This window comes from Schistocerca nitens, chromosome 5, assembly GCF_023898315.1.
Source record: "Schistocerca nitens isolate TAMUIC-IGC-003100 chromosome 5, iqSchNite1.1, whole genome shotgun sequence".
Lineage (NCBI taxonomy): Eukaryota > Metazoa > Arthropoda > Insecta > Orthoptera > Acrididae > Schistocerca > Schistocerca nitens.
The window spans coordinates 639,974,529-639,989,575 of record NC_064618.1 but is presented as its reverse complement, the minus strand read 5'-3'; the positions used below and the strand labels follow the sequence as shown (position 1 = coordinate 639,989,575).

The following is a 15,047-nucleotide window of genomic DNA, read 5'->3' as shown; positions in this document are numbered from 1 at the left end:
CGTTTCAATGTTATTCGTTCAGAAATTTAAACTCACTTTTTAATGGGGTGTTTCACTCCCTTTATGGCCGTATGGTCATGAATAAAAAAATATGTCTCCCACATTGCTCTACTCTGCAACATTTTCATACCGATCAGAATCGAAGTGAATCCCTTGGGTATGTTTACTTGCTAGTGATATGACGATATTGATGATTTATTTGTTTATTTAATCGTATGGCTAGGGCCCCCCGTCGGGCAGACTGTTCGTTTGGTGCCGGTCTTTCAATTTGACGCCACTTTGGCGACCTGCAGTCGATGAGGATGATAGGATGATGAGGGCAGCGCAACACCCAGTCCCTGGGCGGAGAAAATTCCCCGATCCAGCCAGGAATCGAACCCGGGCCCAGAGAATTGACAATCCATCGCGCTGACCATTCAGCTACCGGGGGCGGACGATATTGATGATGATAATGGGTTACTGATATTTCAACTTGCTTAGTCTGTGTGACATGCTAGTCCCAATTGAAGTCATGTGAAAAGAGGAAAACACAAGAATATTTACACGAAATTTCTACTTATTGTAATGAATGACATCTTTATCAAAACATGTTGTTGTGGTCTTCATTCCGAACACTGGTTCGATGCAGTTCTTCACGCTACTCTATTCTCTGCAAGCCTCTTCATCTCTGAGTAACTACTGCAACCTACATCCTTCTGAATCTGCTCACTGTTCTCATCTCTTGGCCTCCCTCTGCAATTTCCTTTCCCATCCTTTCTTCCAGTACTAAACTGAAAATTCTTTGATTACTCAAAATGTGTTCTATCAACCGATCCCTTCTTTTGTCAAGTTATGAGACAAATTTCTTTTCTTCCCACTTCTGTTCAGTACCTTCCCATTCGTTACGCGATCTACCCATCTAATCTTTGGCATTCTTCTGTAGTGCCACACATCATAAGCTTCTACTCTATTACTGGGTGACCTGTTCATCGTCCGTGTTTCACGTCCGTCTTAACACTTGAATTTATATTCGATGTTAAAAAACTGCTTTTGCGTGAATTTTAAAGATATTGCTCTTGTTCAGAAATGCTTTTTTTGCGACAGACAGTGTGCATTTTATAGCCTCTCTACTTCAGCCATCATTAGTTATTTTGCCGCGCAAACAGGAACAATCATCTACTACTTTTAATATAAATTTCCTAATCTAATTCCCTCGCCATTGCCTGATTTAATTCGACTACATTCCGTTACCATTGTTTTGCTTATGTTAGTTTTCATCTCCATTCAAGCTACTGTCCAACCTGTTCAACTGCCCTTTCAAGTCTCTTCCCTGACAGAATTACAATGTCATCGACAAATCTCAAAGTTTCAATTTCTTCTCCTTGAACTTTAAGTCCTCTTCAGAAATTTTCTGTGACTCCTTTCACTGCTCGGCCAATATGTAGATTGAATAACACTGGGGATAGGCTACAGTATTTCTCACTCCCTTTTAAACCATTGTTTCCCTATCATGCCCTACAACTCTTACAGCTAGCATCTGCTTTTTGCACAAGTTGTTTCTAACCTTTCACTCTGTGTATTTTACCCCTGCTACCTTCAGAATTTCAAAGAGTCGATAAGAGTAAGCTTCTGACACACCACAGAAAAGGCTAATATGTTCCTCTACAACAGACTCCGACAGAAAAGTGGGGAACAGCTGTATCAATCCACATTCCCCCTTCCTCAACACAAATTTTGCCATGTGAACATAGTCGCTATCTTTTAACGCTGAACAGTCTAAATCCTGAATGAGATTTTCACTCTGCAGCGGAGTGTGCGCTAATATGAAACTTCCTGGCAGATTAAAACTGTGTGCCGGACCGAGACTCGAACTCGGGTCCCGATTTCGAGTCTCGGTCCGGTACACAGTTTTAATCTTCCAGGAAGTTTCAGTCTAAATCCTTTTACCCAGTCTCTCTTTGCGGTTAAGTCTTCATACTCAGCATCTCCCTCTCACTTCCACAGTCTACATTTGTCTCTCTCCCACTGACCCCTTTTTCTCCCATTAATTTACAATTTATCCCACTGCCCCTGTCTCTCACTTGCACTGTCTCCTTTTGTCTTTCTTTCCCATTGACACCGTCTTCACCATACCTCAGCAAGTCACAAATTCTGAAGATCCAACTTATTTTGTCTCCTATACCCACGTGCTTAAGATTTCGGTTCAAAATTCACCCTGCCCTGTTCCCACACGTTAAGGTTCGCCTGTTTGGGAGGGTTCAACCCCCCCAAGCCCATGTATGGTTTTTCCATCTCTATTTTTCATTTCCACTGTCCCCTCTCTCATCTGCTCCCATTGCTTCTATCACCATCCATCTCTCTGTCTCTTTTAATATTACCATTCTCTTACTGACTGTCAGTATCTGCTGCCTCGTAGCCTCCCACTGATACTCTCTTCATACATCTCTGTTTCTCTTTTGCTGCCAGTTTCTCTCTCCAACCACCACTGTCTCCTCTCTCTTTCTCTCCTGTTGGTACTGTTTCTTCTTTCTTCCACCATCATTGTCTCTCTGCCAGTTCTTTCAGCACAAAACTTTTAATGATGAAGGCGGAATGAGGACTGATACAGCTGGTCCCCCACATTTCTATCACTGTCTTTTAAAGTGGAACATATCAGCCTTTTTTGTGCTCTGACAGGAGCATTTTTCCGCTAGTTCCCTTCTTTACCCTGCTACATTAGGATGTGCCTTGTATGTAAAACGAACTCCATAGGTCAGTAAGGTTTTGACACTTTATTTATATACTTTGACACATATACATAAGATTAACACACAATCGTTTGCTTTATATTTTTTTCTGTATGTTTTGCTCATCGATCGCAGTTCATCGAAAACCCCTTGTATCTTAAACGAGTAAAAACGTTATTAGAGATATTCTACTGCATTTGCAGTCTTTCTACTTTTACATAATGTCTGGGAGTCATTTTAAGTTCTTTTCAAACATGTTAAGAACCTTTTTAGCCCATTTTTCTTTGTCACTGTAGTAGTACTTCCGCCATATGTGTATAGGCAGCAAGTGTCCATTACCCAGACACAGCGCACCATAAAGTTTTCTTGGTGAAATAATACTGACTGAAGACATAGCTTTGTTACCTCAGAACCCTTGCGATGACTCTAGAACCCTTGCCATGTGTTCAGGACGTCAGTTAAAACTAACGTTACGTCTCAGACCGGATATTATGTGCATAAGAACGGTAACTTTGAACCACTGGATCTCGGTAACGGGTAATGATATCGAAAAAAGTTTCAATGTTCCCCGAAAACATCATCTTTACGATATCTGGTAAAAATTTTGACGATTTGTCGTGATATAAATTACAGAAGTGACCGTCCCAACAATTGGTACTTCTGGTACTCAAAAATCATGGTTTTTCGGAATTTTCTCAGGAAATGTCCATGAACAAACGATGCTTTTATAAACTTTCTAAGGTCCACACTAGATCACATATAATGCAAAAGAACCAATAGATTTGCTCAATTTGTGTGGACTGGAGGAAGTGTGTAATGTTTAAATTTTGAACTTGTGCAGTAGGATAGCTTTAGTATGCCAGTTCTTCCGAGAGGTATACCAATGGTTGTTAGGTCAAGAGCTAACCAAGACACTTGATCCCTCATATCTGTAATCAACAGAAACCGAGATATGACCCCCTGAAAAATCGCACTTTCTCGCGCGTCTTTTTGGAACGTATAATTACAGTAACAAAAAGAGAAAGGTTAGCGCTGAACATATGGACGACCTCACGCTGGATAAATATTTATGTATAAAGAAGCGTGCGAAATGGGAAGGCAAATGGAAGACTCAGATGTGTTGGAAGGACTCTGGGAAAGTGTAGAATATCTGTAAAGGAAGTCGTCTACGATACGTCAGTGCGCTTAATTTTATTCAAGTACTCACTGCTCCAATCCTTGCAGTCCTTATCAAGAAGGCATCGAACAATTATTAAGAGACGCATTGCTAGGATCGTAACAGATCGGTATAGCAAGGATTCTAGGAGAAATTAAATGGAAATCTTTGGAAGAATGACGATGAGGGTTCTCATGAAGACCTGTTGAATAAATTTAAAGAAGCGATCTTTGAGAAAGACTGTGGAACATTTCTGCTGCCTTCAGAGTTGTATAGGTCACGCAGGGGCCAAGAGAGTAAGAAAAGTGAGATTAAATTAAGACGCTTTTTTCCATCGCTCACTACGAGAATGGAATTCAAAATCGCTACTATTGGCACGAAGTGCCCTCCACCGAGCACTATAAAATGGTCTGTGGAGCGAATACGTAGATGTAGGTTCCATATTTCACAGCACGTAACGGTCATTGACTTGTTGCGTGCCCTGACGTGGAACTGCACTCTTCCACCGTCCCCTTCCCGATCCGTTACACAGGCGCCGTTTTCGTTTTAGTGTGACGTCACTGCTAGCAGCATGGCGTAACAAAACAGCTCACGTCTTTCACTGCAGACTGGAGGGAGGGACAAAAAACACGGTGGGCGATGCGTGCCACGCAGCTGCGGCGGTGAGCTCATCCCAGCCTGTCTTCCAGATTGCGAACGCACTGTGCGTCGCCTCTGAAGCAGCTCTGAGCTCAGCTTGCAGCAGAGCACGCCAGCTCTTCACCCATTGAATACTTCCTGTATATAGTGGCGGATACAGAAAAACTTCAAAGAGGGGATGCAAAAGATATCTTGAGCTACCTTTACTTTTACCGGAATAAAAAATAATCAAGTCACATGCAAAGTTTAAGAAAGTTTTATTGAAACTGATTATACACATATGCATGACAATGCCATCTTATGATATAAAAAAAGTTACAACTGTGATTCTGCCTGTACATCTGGTAGTGTTCTTTGCGGCTGAATGGAGACCAGAACCTTCAAATGTTCTACTTTTCTTTTTCTTATTACATAACTATCAATTTTATTATAGTGTTACGACTTAAGTAAATTAGACGCCAATTATTCTCGAATAAAAACTTTATTCGCACTGAAAAATGGTGGTGGTGGTTAGTGTTTAACGTCCCGTCGACAACGAGGTCATTAGAGACGGAGCGCAAGCTCGGGTTAGGGAAGGATTGGGAAGGAAATCGGCCGTGCCCTTTCAAAGGAACCATCCCGGCATTTGCCTGAAACGATTTAGGGAAATCACGGAAAACCTAAATCAGGATGGCCGGAGACGGGATTGAACCGTCGTCCTCCCGAATGCGAGTCCAGCGTGCTAACCACTGCGCCACCTCGCTCGGTCGCACTGAAAAATGCAACACTGGTACACTAAGCACTAAAAACACACAAGGTCACGCTCCGCGTATTTCTAATAACACTAAGCACAACACTGACTGAAGTCCATGGTAATAGCCAATAATCGCAGTTGTTCACTTTTCATCACTTCCGAGTTATCGCGACGATTGTAGCTTTCAAACTGACCACCTGGCAACGACTCTGCTTCCTTTACATACTGTATGAGGCTCGGTTGTTTGGAGAACATTCGCTGCCAGAATGTCCGCTTCCAGACTTTTATGCTGTGCGAACAAATAATTACTGTGAAAGTGACAAGTACCTTACGACGTATAATATAAGGGCGAGTTTCCAATGATGACGTCATCCGGCAATTTATGTGTGTGGAACTTTTCTTGTCGATTCCGTTCCTTTCTAGTGCATTCGATATAGGGCCTATATAGTAAAACAATGCGTTTTTAGGAATCTTCTCTAAAGTCACTATTACCGGAGACATACGCACAATAGTTTCCAATACCTAACTCGTATTACAAATTGGGTATGGGAAACTATTGTTACTTCATTAGTAAAAATATTGTTACGATACATGCAACGATATTTTTACTGAGAAATTAGAATGAATTACTGTTCTTAATACTTCGCAATCAACTGACCACTCTCACCCTTGGCTAATCTTCACACTTGCTACAACTAAGACTTTTACTTATTTATTCTTTGGTCTTATTTCTGCTTCTGTATGTAAACTAGTTTCCTGTTCGGCGAACAAGAAAACGGTAGATATTTGCGACTTTTCTCAAACAAATGCCAGACAGACGAAATTCCTGCATACCTCTGCATCTACATTACGTACACTACCTAATCAAAAGTATCGAAATACTTATTATAGTGTCTGTCCACCCTTCGACTTTATGACGGCCTGAATTCTCTATCGGACTTAACATCTGAGGTCATCAGTCCCCTAGACTTAAAACTACCTAAACCGAACTAACCTAAGAACATCACACACATCCATGCCCGAGGCAGGATTCGAACTTGCGACTGAAGCAGCCGCGTGGTTCCGGACTGAAGCGCCTAGAACCGCTCGGCCACCGCGGCCGGCCATGACACTTTAATGAGGTGTCTCGCAGGAGGAATGCTAGCCCATTCTTCCTCCAGTGTAGGGACCTGAGAAGGCAGTGGTGTTGGATTCTGGAGCCCAAAGTGAAGTCGACTTTGTAACTCATCCCAAAGGTGTTCCAGTGGGTAGAGGTCAGGACTCTGGGTAGGCCAGTCCATTTAAGGAATGTTATTGTCCACAAACTCTTGACTCACATATGTTGTTTTATGACAGGCTGCATTGTCATGCTGATACAAACAATCTTGGAATTGTTCCCATAGACCTACTGTACACAGTACACATTGCTGTAAAAATTTGTTTATACTCTTCCGCATTTAGCATTTCTGTAGCGTAATAAGGAGATCACATACCAACCAAGAAAACATCTCCAAACTGTAACACCATCCCCTCCATACTTCATTGTTGGCACCACACATGATGGTAGGTAACGTTCTCCATGTGTTCTCCAAGCCCATACCCTTCCACTGGATGGCCACAGAGTATAGTGTGATACATCACTTCAAATCACTAATTTCCAGTCTTCCACTGTGCAGGACCACTGTACCCCATCCTTTTTAACACCCTATGCAGTCATTGTGGTAGCCGGACTGCTGGTAGAACATTGGAACTCACAAGTTCAAATGGCTCTGAGCACTATGGGACTCAACTACTGCGGTCATAAGTCCCCTAGAACTTAGAACTACTTAAACCTAACTAACCTAAGGACATCACACACATCCATGCCCGAGGCAGGATTCGAACCTGCGACCGTAGCGGTCACGCGGTTCCAGACTGAAGCGCCTAGAACCGCACGGCCACATCGGCCGGCGAACTCACAAGTGGTTCTTTCTGCTTATTTCATGCGATTTAATTACAGCCACCCTCTACAATGCTTGGCGGTCCTCGCCTTGTCAGTACGTGAGGTCTGCCTGGCTTTGATTTAGCTTCGTTGTTCAACAGTTGATTTGGGCCACTTTACAAGAGCTAAAATGACTCTGATGGATTTGTTAGTCAGGTGACAACCAATTAGTGGTCCACGTTTGAAGTGACAGCGCATCTGACCGAGCCACACTGCTATGACTGCTTCTGTACTGACGACCAATATCTGTATTTCCACTCTCCATTTATATAAGCGGGTCCACCTCTAGAGACATCTAGTGGCCAATTCTGCATTCGATACTTTTGTCTTAAGATTTTCCGTTTCTGGATTACACATTCAATGTTTACAATGTGTGCAGTTTGTAAATACTCTCACCTATCAGCACATGTCTTTCTTTGTACTGGAATTTTTACATTATGCTTGAAATGTGAAGGTATTTTGCCTGTGTGATACATCCTGTATAACAGTTGGAATAGTTTTATCCTGGTTGGTTCTCCTAAAGATGTTAATAATTGATGTTAAAAAGTTCCTGCACAATTCTTGTATAATCTTCAGGTTCAATTTTTCAGCTTTTTCCCAGGAACTAGTTGCAGACGATTTTTTATTCTTCTTATATGCGAATATTATTAACGATCTCACTTTTGAGGGGTGGAAGGGGTGGCTGTATTGGCAGCAGCCAAATTGCCACTCTTCAGTCCTTTAATTACATAACTTATAATCGTAACATAGAATAATTTAAGAAGTTAAAAAAGGCAACCAAGTTTATAACAAGATGAAGGAGTTAATTATTTTTTTCATTTGGAATCAGTGGTGTGCATAGTGTCGATTGTGGTTGGAAAGAAGAGTACATTTTAGGGATGAATTTGTTGTCTGAAACGAAATCACGATTGAAATTTAATTGGAAAAGAACATGAAATGTGTTAAGGCGTAAGCCAGCATTCTCAAGCATGTAGGAGATTACAAGGTTTTGGGATTCAAGACTATGGGAGATGCATGAGAAGCAAAGGTCTACAAGGTGTTTGATGAGGCATGATAAATTTACGAGTAGGTGAAGGGCACGAGAGGGAGGAGGTAGTCAAATATGGAAAGCGACGTGGAGTGCAAGTCTTGCCAGGAGTGGGAGGAATTGAAGTCCATGACACAATGGGATAGCTAAGCACGGAGCAAATGAGGGTATTATATGTATGTATGACGCTCGTGGTATTTAATACCCATTTTTGCTCAGTCAGTACTTCTGTTGTACTGTGGGTTTTTTTTTGGCTTGTTACTAGCTGAGGGCTTCAGGTTGGTTTCTGATTGTTAGTCCAAAATATTTTGGTGTTTTAGTTAAATGGATTCCACAAAAAGTGCAGAATCCTTCATGGCCTTCATGAATGAATTAGTCTTTACAACTCAGTGACATAATTTGTTTAACATATTTTATCTCAGAAGATATATGAGTGAGTTCATTGCATTTATGATCTGTGCATGAAATACTCTCCCCAAATTAGTGCTGCTTTGACTATGTAACACAGTAGTGCAAGCAAAGTCTGAGAAAAGGTTTCAGCGAAAAGGCTGAAACAGCAGATTAAATGATTCTATACAAATGATGTGGAACTCATACCAAAGAATTTTTAACACATCTTTGGGAGAACCAATTATGACCAATCTGTTCCATCTGGCATGTAGAAAATATTAGATGGGCAAAATACCTTCAGCTTCAAGAAGAATGTAGCAATCCCAATACCAAAGAAGACAGATGCTGGAAGACATGACAAACAGTAGAAACTGACCACAGGGATTTCAGTTTGTGTTCTGGATAAATGTAAGAAACACTAAGTAATACTGATACTGTGTCTTAAGTGGGATGGGAGATTGATGAAGAAAACACTGTGGTTAAAAAGCTCATAATAAAATTGAGTGGAAGACTCATTTTGAAATTCTGAAGTTATCAGTGATAAAACATGGGAACTGAAGGCTTAACTACAACTTATACAGATTGTAGTTCTAAGAGTCGAGGGACATGAAACAGAAGCACTAGTTGAAAAACAAATGAGCCAAGGTTGTAGCTTATCCATGATGTTATTCAATGTGCACATAAAGCAAGCTGTAGAGGGAACTATGGAGTAATTTGGAACCTTGTAATCTTATGCATGAGATCCATAGCTCTGTCCAAATCAGTCATCCAATAAAATGCTTTTTTAGTGAAATTGGCTTGTGAAGTTTTGCAGATCACCCACAGACTGACAATGTCAGGAATATATGAAATATTCAAGATTTGCCAAATGACACTGTAATTCTGTCAGAGATAGCAATGGACTTGCAAATCAATTGAACAGAGTGACTAGTATCTTGAAAACAGGTTACAAGATAAACACCAAGAAAAGTAAAACAAGAAAAGAATAGTCATGGTTAGTCACAATAGATCAGGAGAGGCTGAGGGGGAAATAAGGCAGTGAAAGTTGTAGACAAGTTTTGCCATTTGGGCAGCAAAATAACTGATGATGTCAGGAGTAAAAAGGTTGTATGATGCAGACTGGCAATAGTAAGAAAAGCTTTTCTGAAAAACAGAAGTATGTTAATAACAAAAGTGTTAGAAATTGAAAAAAGCTCATAAATAGTACAGACAGAAAGAGAATGTAATTGTGTAGAAAAATGCCAAAGATATGATTGGTAGATCTGATAAGTAATGAAAAGGTATTGATTCAAATTAGGGAGAAAATATATTTTGACTGGAAAGTTTGTGTGTGCGTGTGTGTGTGTGTGTGTGTGTGTGTGTGTGTGTGTGTATTTGGCAGGGGATATAAAACTTAAAACTTATAGAGGAAGATTGTGTCTTGGCTACAGTAAGGAGGTCACAGTAGTCATGTAGAAATAAAGGGACTTTATAGGACAGGGTGAGTATCTCCATGAGGGGGATGTAAACATAGAGTATCATTTCCCTCGGCAGTGCAGTCTCCATGGAAATTAAAGTAAACCTGCAGGTGGCACGCCATTCAAACAGCTCAAAAATCCTTATATTCCAAATATTTTAAATCTGTAATTTCTTGTTGAGCAACCAAAAGAGTTACATCACAATCTTTCATACAGCGTGCCACTCAGGTGCAAAAATACCATTGTTCTATTTTGAAAAACCAAGTTGATGCCCATATCTTGGTGATTAATTATGTTGCAAAAAAGTTTTACTTTTTAATTAATAAGCCACTAGTCACTAAATTCATCTAAGTGGAGAGAGACTACCAATATATCATTACCTCTAATATAACTTTCATGGTCCAAAACTTATTTGAAATTAAAAACTTTGGCACCTGTCCCTGTATAAGATACAAGTGCTATTCAGAAAGTGGGGAACGTTTTGGCATTAAAAAAAAACTAAGCACAAGAAATACATTTTACTGTATGCATCTGAAAGAGTGACTGACATATTACTTTTCCACGTAGTCGCCAAACACATTGAGGCACTTATCATAGAAGTGGACAAGGTTTGAAATACCTTCGTCATAAAATTCTGCCACCTGGTGCAAGATCGGGGCTGTAGGGCGGATGAGGGAAAATTTCCCATTTGAATGAATTAAGGATTTATTTAGTGCAGTTTGCCATGTGAGGTTGGGCATTGTTGATTTGATCCAGTAATGAATCATCATGTTTGTGGTAGGCCTCCAGAAACGTCAACATAGCCCCCATTTCTGGTTCTTTATGGGGCGCTGTAAGCATTTTGGACATCCATCGTGCACAAAATTTGTGGTAGCCTAGCTTTTGAGTCACAATTTGAAACAACGAAGTCCATGAAACTTGTGGAAAAGAAAGGAAAAGCTCCGTTATTGTGAAGCAACAGTTTTCACGATTTTCACAATTCGTTTCATCAACTTTAGTGACAATATCGTGAGTCACAATGCTTGGGCGACCACTCTTCTCTTCATCACAAACATTGGTTCAGCCATTTTTAAACTGGATGCACCATTTCTGGACAGAAAATTCACTCATTACATTTTCTCCATACACTTCGTCCAGTTCACGATAAATTTCTGTAGGTTTTAGGTTTTAGGTTTTTTGCCAACAAAATCGTATCACAGACCTCACCTCACAAGTGGTGGGATTTTTGAATGCAGCACATATTTCAAACTCAAATATCGAAAAAACCAGATGTGCAGAAACATTCCTGCTGTCACGGATGGATGCTGACTGAGCTGCCGAGCATGCACATACCAATATATACGTGATTGGTGCGTGCCTGGTGGCATCAGACAGAAACGTTCCCTACTTTCTGAATAGCCCTCGTATAACACTAGATCTTCTCTTTAGGACTGTTCTTAGAAAAATTGGATATAAACAGTTGTTGGGTTACCTTGCTATTAACGTATAGTGTGGGAATGTTATTAGAGGTGCTTCAAGTCAGGGCAGCGCCTATATAACATACATAGAAACACTATAAAAGAGCCCAAATTGGAAAAAAAACCATAGTTGTGATAATCAATATCTACAGTTGATTTTGGATGGCAATACAAAAAAGGTAACAGCAAAAACAGATAGATATTGATATTGCAAAGCACTTAATGCCAGTTTTCTTGTCTAATATATTCCTATCCTTAGCAATAATGTACAATGATTTATTACACTGTTTCTTATTATTCTATTATTTTGTTTGCAAGTGAAGTGAATAAATAATCTGAAGAAGTCACAGAAAATAAGCTTACATATCTGTCATTGTACTTCTATTTTTTATAAGATAATAAATCTTACCTAGCTGCAGTGTTTACCTGACCTGAAGAATGTGAATAATTTGTTATACTGTTCCTAGAAGTATGCATGTGGACATCCATGTCCATTTTGTAACTAAAATTTATCAACCACTTGTGTGACTTGCAGGCAAAAGACTACAAAGTAACACATCAAGTATACTTTGATATATCTCATGGAGATGAAGATCTTGGAAGAATAGTAATTGGGCTCTTTGGAGGCATTGCACCAAAGACAGTAAAAAATTTTGTTACTATTGCCACAAAAGGAGTTGATGGTAAAACGTATGCTGGCTCAGGATTCCACAGAGTGATTAGGAAGTTTATGATTCAAGGTAATTTCTACTAAATGTGATAATTTTATGCTGAAAGTTTGTTTCCCCTCTTGTCTATAGTAATCATTATATTCTTATAATTTCTGACATTGAAGACATACTCATTCCAATAACACAAAGTACTGTTTGGTATATTCTTCACATGTACTCCGCAAGTTATCTTGCAGTATATGGTGGCGTGCACTTTTGATACCATTGTGATTTCCCTACTTTCCTGTTCCAGTCACAGAGTGAATGGGGGAAGAACAACAGTCTTTAGCCATTCATATGCGCTCAAATTTTTCTGGTCATTTCACAGGTAATATAGGAAGGAAGAATTATGCTGCTTGACCCTGTTTGGAACATATACTCTCAGTATTTCTGTGTAAACCTCTCCATGATGCACATCTCTCTTGTAGCATCTCCCATGGGACTTTAATGAAAATTTTCATGGTGCTAAATCCTGTGACATATGTGCCACACTTCTTTGGAGCTTCTGTATTAATCTGTTCTGGTAAGGCTCCTAAACTGACAAATAATGTAGTATACAGGAGTCTCATGACAGTCTTGTAGACAACTCCTTTTGTGGCTGATTTACATTTCTTTAGGTTTCTTCCAGTGAATCCTAGCAATATCTTCTCCTTCTCCTACAAATAGTTTTATGTGGTCATTCCACTTAAGGTTACTCCAGAAAGCCACTCCCTTATATTCTGTTTACTACAGTGAGGCTTAATGGTGACGTGACAGATTGTCGTTCCAGCACTCTCATGTTTAATTTCTGGCATAAATTTTATGTCACACACTGGTTCAAAGTCCAAATTAATACTGTAGGTCCCTGGGTAAATCAGCTCAGAAGACAGTGTAAGGCAATACTGTGGTGTTTGAGCTGAACTTGGTTTGATGACAGCTTTATCTTTTACCTACTGCTGCAGTAATTAATTGGCAGTATTGTAAATGACTAATAATTGGCCTTATTCATTTTTATGCACATTACATTAAATTTATCTATAAGGATAAACTGCCAATCCATTTGAAAACTGGCTACGGTGTACTATCTGCTTTTTGATTGTCTTTCTACTGTTATATCTAGCAAACATTTGTCTTTCTACTGTTATATCTAGCAAACATAAATCTTTTAAGTACAAACAGCTTTATAATCTAGTGTATTTACCTGCAGATGTGAAACTGTGATTACATACAAATTTCAAGAAAGTACTGGCTAGTAAATTGCAAGCAAATTTTATGAAGGAACTCTAAATGTTTTAGTACAAATATAGCAAAATATAAAACTATATTGATGGTATTCAATAGGAAGATCAAGTCCACAATTTTTTTTTTTTTTTTTTTTTTTTTTTTTTTTTTTTTTTTTTGCTATTTAAACACTGCAAAATTTTACTACAGGACAGGAACTCTAAATGTTTTAATGCAAATATAGCAAAATATAAAACTATATTGATGGTATTCAATAGGAAGATCAAGTCCACAAATTTTTTTTGCTATTTAAACACTGCAAAATTTTACTACAAGGCAGGAAGGGGTTGTTTTCTCAATGTGAGTGGGTTAACATTAGTCATAATGTTTTACTAATATACTTTACAGAAGCTCCCTCCAGCATCTGCTTCTGTCTGTTGATGTATAACTAGACTTGCTCCACATGTTTGAAGGCTCTCCTTCATGGTGGCTTTATTGAACATACTATATGATGGAATGAATGATCAACAATGTATATCTAATATATCTTGATGAATTTTGATATTCTGATATTTATGAACAATTAAAATCTAATATTCCTAACTGTAAAAGCGATTTGAATTTATACATCAATTTTCAAGATAAGATAGTGGAACTGATAGTAGTTCCAGCTTGAACTCACAAAATAGGCAGTGTATGATTTAGTCTGTCAGAATGTGAAGGTAGCTATGCCAACCAGATGGGAGAATACAACAAATGATAAAATGCAACCGGCCGGTGTGGCCGAGCGGTTCTAGGCACTTCTGTCTGGAACCATGCGACTGCTACGGTCGCAGGTTTGAATCCTGCCTCAGGCTTGGATGTGTGTTAGTTAGGTTTAAGTAGTTCTAAGTTCTAGGGGACTGATGACCTTAGATGTTAAGTCCGATAGTGCTCAGATCCATTTGATAAAATGCAACAAAGAAGATTCAAGTCCCTAAGAGATTTTCCTAACATTGTTAAAGGAAGGGCAGTTGGCAATTCATAAAATAGACACTGAAGTCAAGAACTATGTATACAGTATTTCATATAATTAATATTCCTTTCTGTTGTGTATAAAACAGCAGAATTTCATGTTCCTCTTTTCTCCCTGAGGAAAGAGGAGAAAGCTGGAAAAGTTTACGAAAGGAGGGCCACTCAGACGGCGGGTTGTGAGGGATCCATCTACTGTGGGGAGGAGGGGAGACAAAATCAAGGGGAAGATGTTGGAGAGAGAGAGAGAGAGAGTAGGAGGACAAAAGTAGTACACTGTTACTTTTCTGCTTATTGAATTATTTTTGGCATTTCTGAAGTGTTCATTGTTATTGATTAATATACTGCAATCTCCAAATAATAAAATATTTGGTACACTTTATCTTCTCATTGAATACTCTCAACAAAGTTTTGTATTTTGCTCTCTTTATATCAATATCATTAAAATTTCCTCATAGATTTATTTGCAATTCATAGGTTAGTACTTTGTTGTACTTAGTATGTAATCACAAATTATGTACATAATGTAATGCCAGAAAGCTGTACATGTTTCAGTTTTCTACAACTAATGGAAAAGAGACCACCCAAACACTAGCAATATA

At 39.2% G+C, this 15,047-nt stretch overlaps 1 protein-coding gene across 1 annotated transcript in view; it reads left to right on the top strand.

The window, feature by feature from the left end:
• LOC126259707 (peptidyl-prolyl cis-trans isomerase B) overlaps positions 1 to 15,047 on the top strand; it is a 64,215-nt gene that overhangs the window by 42,820 nt on the left and 6,348 nt on the right. The window contains exon 2 of the mRNA XM_049956678.1: positions 12,060 to 12,264. Coding sequence (XP_049812635.1) covers positions 12,060 to 12,264 — 205 coding nt within the window. The remainder of the gene's footprint in view (positions 1 to 12,059; positions 12,265 to 15,047) is intronic.